The sequence below is a fragment of the Pipistrellus kuhlii genome, unplaced genomic scaffold, assembly GCF_014108245.1.
Source record: "Pipistrellus kuhlii isolate mPipKuh1 unplaced genomic scaffold, mPipKuh1.p scaffold_m20_p_16, whole genome shotgun sequence".
NCBI classification, from domain to species: domain Eukaryota; kingdom Metazoa; phylum Chordata; class Mammalia; order Chiroptera; family Vespertilionidae; genus Pipistrellus; species Pipistrellus kuhlii.
The window spans coordinates 28,179,931-28,194,864 of NW_023425471.1; the positions used below are offsets into that span (position 1 = coordinate 28,179,931).

Genomic DNA, 14,934 nt, shown 5'->3' on the forward strand with positions numbered 1-14,934 from the left:
AATCCACTAAGAAATGGGCAAAGGATCTGAATAGACATATACAGATGGCAAGTAGATAAATGAAAAGATGCTCGACATCAATAATCACCAGAGAATGCAAATTAAAATGAAGGCACTTGACCAGCCAGTGCTGCTCAGTGGTTGAGCATCAACCTATGAACCTAGAGGTCATCAACCTATGAACCTGGTCAGGGAACATACAAGAATCACCAATGAATGCATAAATAAGTGCATGAATGTGTCTCTCTCTCTATAAAAATGAAATTTAAAAATATTCAATGAGATGTCACTTCACTCCTGTCAGAATGGTAATCATCCATAAATCAACAAACAAGAAATGTTTGCTGGTGGTCTTTCTTGGCATCTGCAAGGGGTTCAGGAATATGGAGAAGGCACTGTGTGTAAATTAATCAAGAGTCCAGAGATGAAACATAATTTGGGGAGGCATTTGGAGGACCAGAGGAGCTTGGCCAAAGAAACCAAGTTCTCCTATCTCTCCAGACTTATTGCTTTTCCTAAATCAAGGTAGATATACACATCAAAGTTTAAGGTTTGGTATACAGAATCCATTGTCAGATTGGAGGAACTGCCTAAAGCTGTTCAAGTGTTTGTCCAGTAGGAGGCAATAACATGTAGGTTGAAATGCCCTCAGCTGTGGTTATGAGTCTGTTGGGAAGGGACAATGAAGAATTATTGTTTAACGGATACAGTTTCTCTAGAATGATTTTTTTTTAAAGTTCTAAAAATAAATTGTGGTGATAGTTAAAAATAAATAAATAAACAAACAAACAAACAAACAAACAAACAAACAAACAAATAAATAAAGCAAGCATCCTTTTCAGGTTTGGGGAAATGCCCTCAGCCATTTCCAGATGATTCAGCCCTGCTGATATGTTGGAATTGGCTTCCAGCAAGTGTTGTTGAGGATGTGGAGAAATGGGAACCCTCATGCACAGTTGGTGGGAATGCAGATTGGTTTAGCGGCTATGGAGAATATGGAGATTCCTCCAAAAATAAAAAATAGAACTGCCTTATGACCCAGAAATTCCATCTCTGGCTACATCGCCAAAGAAACCCAAAACACTAATTTGAAAGTATACATGCACCCCTATATTTACTGCATCGTTATTTGAAATAGCCAATGTAAAACAGTCAAAGACAAATACCATATGATTTCATTTATATGTGGAATTAAATAACTAAATAAACAAACAAATAATATAGAAATAGACTCATAGGTACAGAGAACAGACTGATAGTTGTCAGAGGGGGGAGGTTTGGTTGGCTCAGTAATAGATTAAGAAGTACTAATTGGTAGATACAAAATAGTCATGGGGATATGAAGTACAGAATGGAGAATATAATCAATAATATTATAATAACTATGTATGGTGCTAGGTGGGCACTTGAAACATTTGTAGGATCACTTTTTAAAGTATATGACTATTTAACCACTATGTTGTTTTAATTAATACAAAATAATATTGAATGTAAAAAATCATATATATGTTATTTACATATATATACATAAAATATATGACTTACATATATATATACATAAAGTATATGACTATTTAACCACTATGCTGTTTTAATTAATACAAAATAATATTGAATGTAAAAAAATCATATATATGTTATTTATATATATATATATACTAGGCTTACATACATATGTTAGGCATATATATATATATACACATATACTAGGCTTTGATAGAGGATAATGGATGGAAGACGGAGTTGGAATAGATGTGGTGAAGACCTCAAGTAGAGGGTTTGCTGTGGAAAGAAGAATGACACGTCTTACTTTAATCCAAGAGGTAATGGGTAAAGAAAAGTTAAGGCAGAGAAGGTGGTTAGTAGAATTCACCTTGATCTTCTTAGATAAGGAGAAGATGAATAACTGATTTAGGAATAGGACAAAAATGAGCAAATTTATTTGCATACGGCATGGGTACAAGAAGTGGATGTCACAGAGCATAAAACTAACATGGGGTAATGCATATCTGTATTTTTTTTTTTTTTTTTTGTGAGAAGAGAGAGCTCGGTAGTCCAAGAGCATGAGGAAAGACACGGTCTGTAAGGCTATCCCAGAACTGAGAAACAGCACAGTGGTTGAGGGAGAGAGATGAGGGGCTGAGAACTATATTAGGTAGATATAAAACAGGGGACCAGATTCATGGGATACAGTTTAAGTAGAGAAGGAGGCAGGTAAAAAAAAAAAATTGAAGTGAAAGAAGCTTGGCTCAGCAAGCAGAAAAGGTGAAAGGTTCAAGTAATTTCTTTGAGCCTAAGTTCCTCATCTGTAAGTAGGGGAAATCATGTGCATTGCTTTATTGTCTATAAGCATGGACTATGATAAGAAATACACAGATTGATTGGTTGTGATCAAGTTCCTGACCAGATGGGCTAGGAACTAACTTACAGAAAGGTGAAAATTACAACTTGTTTCTCCTTAAAGTAGACATTCTTGGACTTTCTGGACATTCCCTGCTCTCTCTGCTTGACCAGATTGTAAACTCTCATAGAACTGGGCCAGTATTCATATAATAATCTCAGAATGAGACAATTCTTGTTTCTCAAAAAATTAACAGACCAAATCGTACAGCATGCACATTGTCATTACAACTCAACTTGGAAAACAAATCCTTTCAGTCAAATGCAGGAGTCTCAAACTAACATAAGTCTGCTAATACAATTGGTGAGATCCAGTTTGATGACATTCCTTATATAAAACTATCCTCAGAGGATAGTGATTTTTAGGAGGTTCTGAGGAAATTTCCCTAAAAGCAGTTTGTTCCCAAAATGTTTTGATGGGGAAACACATCGTTCCTTCTAAAGAATCTCTTGGAAGGAAGCAAGAGTCACTTAGATATATCATTGCTGGGCTGTTCATTTAAACCCCTGTCCCTACTATATATATATTTCAGAAAGGAAGGAAGAGGGAGAGAGAGATAGAAATATCAGTGATGAAAGAGAATCACTGACTGACTGTCCCCTGCATGCCCTCTACTGGGGATGGAGCCCACATCCTGGGCATGTACCCTTGACTGTAATCGAGCCTGGGACCCTTTAATTTGTAGATCAATATTCTATCCACTGAGCCAAACCAACTAGGGCCCTATAGTCTTTATGTACACAGGTTGTAGTACTCCTGGGATAATGCTGTAAGAAATAATCTTGATTAACCAGACTTAGTCTTCATTGCCACCTGAACTATAGAACTTATAGTTGGCTTTTGCAAAAAGGTAGGAAAATTAAAGAAACTACATATCTAGCAAATGTCACTTTTTCCTTTACCATCTTCATCTACTTAACCTACAGCAGGACAAGTATTATCTCCTGTCCTATTTTCCCAAGTCCAAAATTTTTCTTTCTTTGTGATTTTACAACCCAATACCCCTCCCCCTCGCACACATCAATCTCTCTTCTCTGGAATAAAGACATTCTACTGAGGTATACCTAGAATCAGATTGTCCATGGATATGCTCACCAGGAGAGAGGGTTGCTCACCTTTGACCACAAACTTCACAATGTTGCTGCGTTGCTCAGAGCCTACCCGGCCCTTAGCAGTACAGAAATAGGAGCCTGAATTATCCAACAATGCAGGCTTGAAAAGTAAGGTACTCAAGGTTGTTACTATGATAGGTTCTGAGTTGTTTGTCTGTTCCTTGTACCAAACATAACTGATGGGAGGAGAACCCTGAGCCTGGCATTGAAGGCTAATGCTCTTTCCCTGGAGCACTGTGAAGCCATAGCCATTGCCAGTTGTCACTGTGGGCTTGGAAACAGGGACTGCAAAGGGAAGACAAAAGAAGAGGTTATGGTAAATTACAAGAATATGGGAACACAAAGCTGAAACATATTTTCCGAATATAGGGATATGTACATATCTACAAAGGGAACTAAAAGGAGTATATAGGACAATGTAAATAAAAATACCTTACTTTAGAAGATTAGGTACTGTTTTGTATTATCTGGGTTTTGGACTACCTGGAGTTAAAAATCAACTGACTGTAAAAAAGATAATATAGCTTTTTTTAAGCTCGAGTAGTTTTGGGATTGTTTAGCTTTTGAATTACAGGAGATATATGTATAATTGTCAAGTCAACAAAACTCAACTAAGCTGGCCCTTGCATCCCTGTCCCCAGAGCTTCTATGTCAGCATCAATTCAATATCCAATATCCTGATCAGATATCCTCATTTTTATGAATTTTAAGACTCAGAGCCCAAAGAGGACAAAAAGTGTTGATGCAAGAATTTCTATGACGCTCAAGAGATAGAGATTTGAAGGCCAAAGACCCTTCCCAAGATTTTTAAAATTATGCCATGAAAGTGTCCCTGAGGATACTTTGCCTATACACTTACTCTGATGAGCACAAATGTCTCTGGGTTTCTCAAGGTTTTCTAGGATTATAGTCTTTTATTGAATCTTTGCCAATAAGTACTTTCCTATCCCCACAGTGACTCACGTTTCTGGACGCGAAGCTCAATGATCTTATCTCTCACCACTTGGTTGCCATTAGGAGTCTGCCAAGTGACTTCACAAGTGTAGTGGCTCCGGTCATCCATCTCCAGGGTCTTCAGTTGGAGGGACACATCTCCTAGAACCTCGTGGTTAATGTGCAAGCGGCCCCGGTACTTTGCTTGCTGGATATGATCTCCAGAGGAGTCACGTAGGAAGATGGTGATTGGATCTGAGTCACGTCGTACCAGCCACTTTACCAAGACTTGGGTGTGGCCTTTCAGAGGAGCAAAGGTGCAAGGAATATTCACATCCCCTTTCCAAGGCCCTGTCACACTCTCAGGAGCTTCAAGGATGGGATAGCCTGAAGATGGGCAACAGAGGAAGAATACAGATATAGATGGCACACCCACCTGGGAGATAGGGTGGCTCTTCTCCACTAATCTTCCTCCAGCTCTACCAAATCTCCCTCCCCTTTTCCTAAAATTATTCTCATACTCCCCTCCTGTGGAACAAAGCATAATTCTGCTCTGAGGACATCTGGAGCAGCTGAAAATGCCTTTGCTACATGTTTGTATGTTTTCCTTCTAACCTCGAGGGAACTGCGAGGCCTGGCTCATGTTATCCTCTTTGGGAACTTGCTGGGGATTCTCACATAGATCACTCTGTCAAGAACATGGAAAGCCAGTCCCAATTTCCCAATCTTGGAAGTCATTTTTAGTATTGGGTCAAACATGACTTTTCCATCTCAGAATAGAGTTATGGGACAGAGTTAGTAATCAGACTTCTAATAATCTCATGTTATTCCAATTTTACTTTTTTTATTCCCCTCTCCTTTCTTCTACCCATCCTTTCATTTTTATCTTTTTTGTGTTCTTTTCTCCTCTTCTTCCTATTTATTCAATAGTAGAACAAAGGTAAAGTATATGGTAGGCACAGGGCATCACAGGAAAAGTAACATTATACTATTCCTCTTGTTCTTTTATTTACAGAGTGAATGTAACCTCAATAGCATTAACTTATACATTACAACAATCCCTATTATACAAAAAAAAAAAAAAAAACAACCCTAAAAAACATTGAATAGAAGTACCTAGTAAATTCAGGAGAGGAGTGAAAGGCTGCATGGTGAGTAAGAATAATAACACCAATATAAATCCAAGGTCTGCTCTACCATATATTTTGCAGTGTGACCATGGGTAAATTGCTAAACCTGTCTGAGCTTTATCAATAAAATGGAGGTGATAATAAACAGAAGGTTACTATGAAGATAAAATGAGCTCATAGGTGTTAAATAACCTAGCATAGTGGTTGGCATTCAGTAGGTGTTGGATAAATGCCAGTCCTGTCCCATGCTTCAAGGGAAACTTCTCATATTTGTCTTGATTCTTCTTATCCTATAGAAGTCTTCACTATGTTTTCTCTAAGGTGGACAGATCAATTAGATTGGATCAGAGTAAGCTTTAATAATGACCTAAAAGAGAACTTAAGGCATGAGCAGGCAAGGAAGTCACCCTTCACAGCCTGATGGAACCCACCAAATTATGGGCAGGTAATAGGCCATCCCTGGTTTATAGGGTAGCCAAAAAGTGTACAGTAGCCTTTGCCTCCAAAAACAAGGCTGGCATGGAAGTCAATGTGAAATGTTGGCCAAATTAAGCAATACTCCTCGCTTTCCTGGAAGATTGGTTAGGGAAAATCTATTTCAGGAAAGCATCAACACTTGAGTGGATGCTCTACACATTATGGAACCATGAAAACCACCAAATAGTTAGGGACCTAGTACAACAGGTCTTGGGGTGCTGAAGGCAAATTCTAGCAGGTCATAATTATGCAAGAAGTTCATCAGAAGTCTGATGGACCTTGGGGCTTCAGCAGGGTTGAAAATCTGCATATTATTACCTGCTGCTGAACAGCTGTAACCATTTCCCCTAACCTGATAATCTTTTCCTGTTAATGAAACCTTCCCTTTGATATGTATATCTGCTTTCCTAAAGGGCCACTGTGTTTTCCAGTAAATAAAAAGCTGTGGGTCTAGAGATTCGGGGAACTTAGTCACTAGATCTAAGTTTTCATCTGGCTCCCCAAAATGCCTTCCAAATTTATATTTCTTGTATAGTCTCTATTAATTTATGTGCAGCCCTTCTCCAGATTCCTGAATCCTTGCAGCAAAAAGACTGCAGCATTGGAGGACTGGGCAAGATAGTATTTTGGAGATTTCTAGAATTGCATAGATTTACGGGCTTTTAGAAACCACTTAGTCACATTCACTAATGGTATATATGGGCAAGGCTAAGGCTCAGAGAAAGATCATTATCCAAAGATACATACATAGCAGGAACAGATCTTGGCCTCTAGGCATAAAATAAAGGCTTTCAGAAGCTACTACCTTCTTACCTTCTTACTAACTTATTAAACTTACTGAGTGGTTTCTGGCTTCAGTTGAGGCTAAAGCCAGCAATCCCCTTACTTGGGCCTACTTGGCATGGCTTAAAGGGATATTATCTTATCCTTGGATAATATTCCCTGACTGCCTGGAAAATAATTCTCCCATCTGTTGGCTACTTTCTAAAAAATCTTTTCCAAGAACTTTAGAGCCTTGCTTTTTTCCCTCAGGAAAGAACTTAAGTTTATTCAAATATTAGCTCCCTTCAAGAGAAATACCAGGGATGATCATTGACTCAAAAGGCTTTGTTGGAAAAGGGTTTAACTTTAGAAAGAGGGAAGAATACAGGGGCCCATTCTAGTCCAGGAACTGGACTTAGGGGGAAAAAAGTCTGGGGCCTGTGTAATGTTACTAAATAAAAAAAAAAGACTTAGTTTTCTGGGTGTGGACCCCTTTACAGAACTTGGTCTAGATCCCTTTTTGAATCTTTTTCCTCCTACCATTACACAGAGGGTGAGATCTTCCCATGACCCCACATTCCTGTGTCTGGCCACTCTTCCTCTTTTGTGCTGCCTCCTAGATAGATTATTAACTTATATAATAAATGTTTATAAAATATTATAATATTCATAAAATGAAAATATTATTATTTATTTTTATTATGATTATTTCAACATATGCTTTAAGCTTAACAGCTGATTTGGGCTCCTAGAGGCTTTTCAGAAGTGAAGCCAAATAGTCTAAAGAGCTGTCCAGTTAGCAGGGCCCTTTGAGGCCAGCTAACATGATCCCCTCACTGTACAAATGATCTGGGTACACTAAGATCCATGGAGAGGAAGGCATTCTTGGTCGTTCAGTATGTCCTGAATCTCAGGTCTTTTTTATTTGTTTATTTATTTATTATTGTTCTTATTTTTTTTTCCATTGTTTGTTTTTTGTGAAGACCTTTTTCAGGTCTTACAGTGTAAAATCCTACACTCAAATGAAAGCCCTGCTTCAGGTTTGGAGAACCTCAGAGTTTGGGAATGATGTAATAAACATATGAGCTCTCACGTGCATGTCCACACATGATTTAAATTTAACATTTATAAAATAGTTCTATGAGCCCAGCCCTGCCTTTATAAGTCCCACCTCAAACCAACACATTTGAAGAAAGATAGGGAAGTGCACTGTAAAAGGTTTTAGAAAATGAAAATATTGTAGCTCTAGAAATAACACTATTTTTAGGAGCATTAATTATGCCACCAATGCTTTTCCCATTTAGGTGACTTAATTCTAGCTTGAAGTTCTAGAATTTGATGGATCATAGAGCCCCAAGATAGGATATCCTTAATTGAGTCAGCTATGGTAAGCTGGATTCTTTCTGACCATACAAAGGACACAAAACTAATACCATCCAATCTCTATATCTAAAAATATGAAAGATAAAATAAAATAAAATAAAATAAAATAAAATAAAATAAAATAAAATAAAATAAAATAAAATATGAAAGAAACAGGGTGCAGCAAGAATCCCTTTGATTTATCATAGGTTGCATTTAGTTATTATTCAGTCTTATTTTCTTAACAGACTATCTCAGTTCTCACGGATATAAAGATGGAAGAAGACCCAAGGAAGTAATGTTACTAAGGTCAAACCTCTTTTGGAATATGTGTCCAACATTAATTTTCCACTATTACCCCAGACACTCTCAGCCATGTTGACAGGGAAGGGAATTACCCAAGAAGATTGTAAGAAAGTAAGTTATGTGAAGACAACTTGAAGGATGTGGGGCTGTTTATCTTGAATAAGAGATGGGCCAAGGGGACATGATATCTCTTCTCAGTAATGTTAAGGGCTGTCACAGTATAGAGGAAACAGATCTGATCTGTGTATATCCAAGAAGCAGCGCTAGGACATTGGAGAGAAGTCACTGGAAAGTGCTTTTAGTTCAATATCAGGAATAACTTTCTAACAGTTGGAGATTCCTCTGAATAAAATAGATGGCCTGGAAAAGTAGTGAACTAGCAGTCACTGGAAGTGTGTGATCAGATAACAGTGAAGGATAAATTGAGGTTACTTTTTAAGATCCTATCTACCTCTTCAACAACATTCCTTCTTTGGGAGGTATGTGTATTAACAGGGATCAAAGCCTGAAGTTATAATGGTAGAATTTCAATTGAAAGATAAAAGATGGTGGAGGAATTTGGGAAGCATTGCGTACCTTTTGAATGCCCCAGAGATAAAAACAAGAGCCATAAAAGTATTTGGATACTTTCCAAGAAAGGATCCTTTTCCATTTCTATGAAAACTTACCTCCTGGATCCTTCACCACCCTTCAACTACCTCCCTCTCTTCTGACCAAAGCTGAGAGAGTCTGTAGTACTGGCTGAGAAACTCCTGCTCAGCAGAAATAGGCTTTCCTCAGTAGGCATTCAATCCCACCCCCCACACCCCAGTCTTTTGCCTGTGCCACTAGTGGCATCCAGGCGACAATTTTCTGCCTTACCATAGGTGACCATCATTAGGTGGCCCAGGAACAACAGGCCCAGCAAGAGCCCCATCACAGCCAGTGCCACTTCTGTCCTTTCTTCCTGCCTCCTGCTATCAAAGAGGTTCGAACTCCTGATGGCTGCCAGTGTCTATGCCTGATCACTTCCCTTCCTTCCTCATATCTCTCACTTAACTTCCAGTCTCATCTCACATTTCCCTTCCTTCCCTATTTCAGCACAAGTCATATGAGCATTTCCCTCCCTTTCTTGCCTGGGGTTGGAGGTTTCATGGTGAGTGAAGCAACTTCTCTCCCTGCTAGGTTATTGACTTGACTTCTCTGGAGCCAATAGGACCCTCTGACCTTAAAGTTCACAGGATGTGTTTATTCTGGGTTTCTTCCACAAAACTTAGATATTGGTGGATGAGTATGCTTCCTCTAGCATGGGGGCATTTACCTTTCTGGTGGGCCTAAGGAAAAGAGATCAATTTTGCTGGCCAGTGTAATATTCAGCATCATGCTGTTAACTCCTGCTTGCTCAGCTAGATAAGAATATCATGGAGAAATATACCCCCATTAATACACTGAGTGGCCAGATTATTATGATCTCTGAATGCATAATAATTTGGCCACTCAGTGTGTGTGTGTGTGTGTGTGTGTGTGTGTGTGTGTGTGTGTATGTGTGTGTGTATTAGAGGCCTGGTGCATGAATTTGTGCATGGGTGGGGTCTGTCCAGCCTGGCCAGGGGGAGGGGACATGGGCGGTTGGCTGGCCTGCATACTGGTTGAACTCCTGGTCAAGGGGACAATTTGCATATTAGCCTTTTATTATATAGGATATACACTGGTGGCCAGATTATTATGTGTTTAGAGATCATAATAATCTGGCCACTCAGTGTACAGTTTACATTCAATATTATTTTCTATTATTTTCAGGTGTACAGCATAATGGTTAGACTGTCATAAGCTTTAAAAGTGCTCTCCTAATATTCCCAGTACCCACTTCACATCATATGTAGTTATTACATTACTAGAGGCCCAGTGCATGAAAATTCATGCATTGAAGGGGGGTTACTCAGCCTAGCCTGCCCCCTCTCAGAGTCCAGGAGCCCTCAAGGGCGGGAGACAATCTGGCAATCAAGAGAAGGCAACGCCCCATCACACCTCTGCTGCTGCCACTTCTGGCAGCACAAGCCTCGTTGACCCTGGTTACCTGAGCCTTGGGTGGCCCTGGGTGGTTGGGCAGCCACCATCAAGGCTTGCTTGTGCCTTGGGAGGACTCTGGAGGCATGTGTGTGGAGCAGCAAGGCCCACCTGGAGCAGGCCCGGCTTTGCTGAGTGTCTGCTACCCCGGAGGGGCTGAGGGGACTGGGCACTGCCATCTTGTGGCTGTGGGGGCCACCATATTTGAAGGCGGGGAAGTCAATTAGCATATCCCCTCCTTATTGGCTGTGGGTGCTGCCATCTTTGAGGGCAAGGCAGTCAATTAACATATTCCCTCCTTATTGGCTGTGGGGGCCGCCATATTTGCAACAGCATGAGGGTTAATTAGCATATTCCCTCTTTATTAGATAGGATTATTGACTATATTCCCTCTGGTGTACTTTTCATCTCTGTGACTATTTTATAACTCCAATTTATGCTTTTAAATCCCTTTTTTCACCCAATCCCTCAACCTTCCTCTTCTCTGGCAACCATCAGTTTGTTCTCTATATTTATGAGTTTATTTTGTTTGATTATTTTGTTCTTTAGATTCTACAAATAAGTGAAATTATATTTGTCTTTCCCTGAATTATTTCACTTAGCACAATAACCTTTATGAATCACTTTTTCTTACAGCTCCATCTCTTTGGTGGGAAGGATTCATATTAGTGCTCATAAGGGATCTTTTATTTATTTTTAAGGAAAAATTAAGTCTATTAGGTTGAATTTTTCAATGACTTTCCATTGATACAGATCCCTGACTGCAAGAAAATGACAGTAAGCCTCCCAGGAAGCTTAATTGCTTCTCTATAGGCTCTATAGTTATTGTAAGTCTACCAGCACTCTACATCTATGTTTGGCACTGCCCACAATCTACTAAGCTTAGAAAGTAAAACATGTATAAAGGAGAAATTCATTCAACAAATTCATACTGACTTATGAATAACATATAATTTTACCTTTCTTTTTAATTAGAAGAATAACAGACATCTTGATTGGAGGATGGATGAGCTTTGCAACAAGGTGGAGTAATTTCCAGCCAATACCCTACACCATTACCACCATATATCTACACACACAGAGACACACTTTTTCCTCTACATCAGGGATAGGGAACATCTGGCCCATGGGCCATATAAGGCCCAGAAAATTATTTGGTCTGGCCCTGCAAAAGCATTTGAGATGAATTAATCAAATGTTTGACCAAATATGGCAGGCTAATTTTTAAGTTGATAATTTTGTATGGCCTACGAATGATGTTATAAATACCTAAATGGCCCTTGGCATAAAAAAGGTTACACATCCCTGCTCTACATCATGAAGATCTGAAGGCCCATGCCCCATTAATTTGATCTCAGTTTCCCACTGGCCTGGTGGATTTGTAAGTTTAAAACTACCCTCTTGCTTTCTTTTTAGAATCTCTGAGATCCGGAGATAAATAAGTATACAGGGGAAGATATATAGCATTCTTCTGACAAAGACATCCAGTCCTGCAGTGTGTTCCCTGTTGAGCAAGAAGAACACTGAAGGGGAAGTCAGGAAGCACAGAGACAGATCTGGTTCTGTATTTACTTCATTCTGAGACATTGGCCAAGTAAAGTCTTCCTGAACCTCAGCTTCCCTAATTTTAAACTGAGCACTATTAGACTTGATTTTTGTATAGCTTCAAACTTTTAAAAATCAAACTATACATATAACAACTATAGCAATGATAGCTAGTTTTTATTATTTGTTTAAACATATATTGAACATTTTTTATGTGCCAGGCATGGGGCAAAGACACTGAACACAACAATGATTAAGACAAACTCCTTCACGGAGCTCACTGTCTAATACTAAAAGGCTCAGAGTGGTAAATGACTTTTCTAGTGGAATAGGATTAGCTAGATACTTGGAAATGGGGGACTAGAGCTGGAGAGGGGTCAGGGGACAACTAACTCATCATAAGTAAACTAATTTAAGAGCAAGGTTACATACAGAAATATATTATAATATCTGCTGGCAAAAGGTTAAAATAGGGGGATATGGAGACATATGTAATACCTAATCAATAAAGACATTTTTTAAAAAGGTTAAAATGGTTTCCAATTTTTACCACGATTAAATTCCTGTCTTGAAATCAATTAAGTCACTACTTGATGGCATTTCTACACTTTCCCCAAAGGCTTGGGGAATGTCACTGGTCTGCTGATACACAATAACTGAAAGTAGACTGAAATTCAGGTCTAGCATTCAGAATCATATTGAAATTCTTTAATTAAATCCATTAATTTTAATTGTATACCATATTTATGATACTTCTACATGTAGACGTTTGGAAAATAATTCTCCTCTAACCCTCATTTAGAGGAATCTAATAAGTTATAGTTATCACAGAAACTAGAGAATTTGTTACTTTCCATATATACATTATTTGAATTATGCAATGGGGAAGATTTACCTTAGAAATATTTTGTAAGTAATCTAAATGTTATGCAGATATATACAAAGACATCACATTTAGATTCCTGTATACTCCCATCCCCTGTATAATAGCTAATTACAGACATGAACCATGATAAGGCAATTTATTTCATGATCATTAAATGAAGGGGCATAGTCTATGAAGAACTGTCCATTTCAGCTCTGACCATCTGTTATTGTTTTTAAATATTTTTTGGTTTGTTTTTAGTTCCTGATATATATCCTATATAATAAAAGGGTAATATGCAAATCAACCCAACAGCAGAATGACTGGTTGCTATGATCTGCACTGACCACCAGGGGGCAGGCGCTCAACACCAGAAGCCCTGAGCCAATCTCATTGCTGGTGAGTGCAGCAGTGGTGGTGAGAGCCTCTTCCACCTCTGTGGCAGTGCTAAGGATGTCCAACTGACAGCTTAGGCCCATAGGGAGCATGCCTAAGCCATCAGTCAGCCATCCCCTGAGGGATCCCAGACTGCACGGAAGGGAGGTTTTCCCTCATCCTGGCCTGCACCCTCTCCAATCTGGGACCCTTTGGGGGATGTCCAACTAACAGTTCAGGCCCTCCCCTTCTAGCCTGATGGACCCCAACTGCCCTCCCCTGCTGGCCAGTTCACCTCCAACTGCTCTCCCCTGCTGGCTATCTTGTGGTGGCCATCTTGTGGTGGCCATCTTGTGACAACATCATGCGACACTACCTAGGCTTTTATTATATAGGATATGACAGTATTACAGATATCTCCCATCCCCCCTCTTAACCCACTATTTCCAGCCCCAGGTCTTCACCACCCTATTACCCATGTCCATGGACTATGTATATAAGTATACAAGTTCTTTGGTTTATCTCTTCTCATCCCCCATCTCCATATAAAAGTATGCCAGTCTGTGCCATGCTTCCATGCTTCAGGTCTTATTTTGTTAGTCAATTCATTATGTTCATTAGATTCCACAAATAAGGGAGATCATGTAATATTTGTCTTTCTCAGATTGGCTTATTTCATTTAGCATGATACTCTCCAGATCCATCCATGCTGTCCCAAAGGGTAAGATATCCCTATTTTTTTAGCTGCTAGTTTTCCATTGTGCAAATGTCCACATATTTTTTATCCATTCATCTACTGATTGATAATTTGTTTTGTTTTGTTTTTAATATATTTTATTGATTTTGCACAGAGAGGAATTGAGAGAGACAGAGAGTTAGAAATGTCGATGAGAGAGAAACATCGACCAGCTACCTCCTGCACACCTCCCACTGGGGATGTGCCTGCAACCAAGGTACATGCCCTTGACCGGAATCGAACCCGGGACCCCCCAGTCTGCAGGCCGACACTCTATCCACTGAGCCAAACCAGTCCCTGCGACAATTTGTTTTAATGATACCCTTTGTGATGAGGTTATTTAAGTAGGCATGATGTCTATTTCACTGACAAAAAGCAGTGAATAATTATAAAAAGAGTTGTTTTCTAATGTGAAAACCATAATTCTCCAGTAATGTAAGTAGTAAATTGCTCAAAAAACTACTGGCCTTAATGCTGCTATTGAGAATCAGGGAAATTCATGGGTCATTTATTGCTCTGAGAATCAAATTTGGTGTATAGGTGATTGATAAGGATTTCTGACAAGATCCAAAAATACTGACTAAACAAACTCTCAAATCTTATCAGTTGCTCACTTCAAGCAATTCTTCACTTTGCTGTGGAAGATTTTCTTTATGCTAATTCTCACCCAAGGATATTTTTTCCATTGATTTTTTTTTGAGAGAGAGAGAGATGAGAGAGACACGTACACATTAATTAATTGCTTCCCATCTAATTGGGAATGGAATTAAACCTGCAAACCAGTTTTTGTGTGCCCTTGGCCAGAAATTGAACCTGCAACCCTACAGTGTGTGCCCAGGCTCTAAGCACTGATGAAAACCAGCCAAGACCAGTATTTTCTTTTT

The 14,934-nt window shown here is 39.2% G+C and overlaps 1 protein-coding gene across 2 annotated transcripts in view; it reads right to left on the minus strand.

Moving 5' to 3' along the window:
- Nucleotides 1–9,517, minus strand: part of VSIG4 (V-set and immunoglobulin domain containing 4) — a 36,427-nt gene extending 26,910 nt beyond the window's left edge. The window contains exons 1-3 of one of the 2 annotated variants that reach the window (XM_045582385.1): nucleotides 9,345–9,517; nucleotides 4,477–4,833; nucleotides 3,517–3,798 (exon numbers count right to left, since the gene is read on the minus strand). In XM_045582385.1, coding sequence (XP_045438341.1) covers nucleotides 3,517–3,798; nucleotides 4,477–4,833; nucleotides 9,345–9,399 — 694 coding nt within the window. In that variant the 5' untranslated portion in view covers nucleotides 9,400–9,517. The remainder of the gene's footprint in view (nucleotides 1–3,516; nucleotides 3,799–4,476; nucleotides 4,834–9,344) is intronic. The other variant, XM_036439923.2, reaches the window with a different exon arrangement.
- Between the last annotated feature and the right edge of the window lie 5,417 nt (nucleotides 9,518–14,934).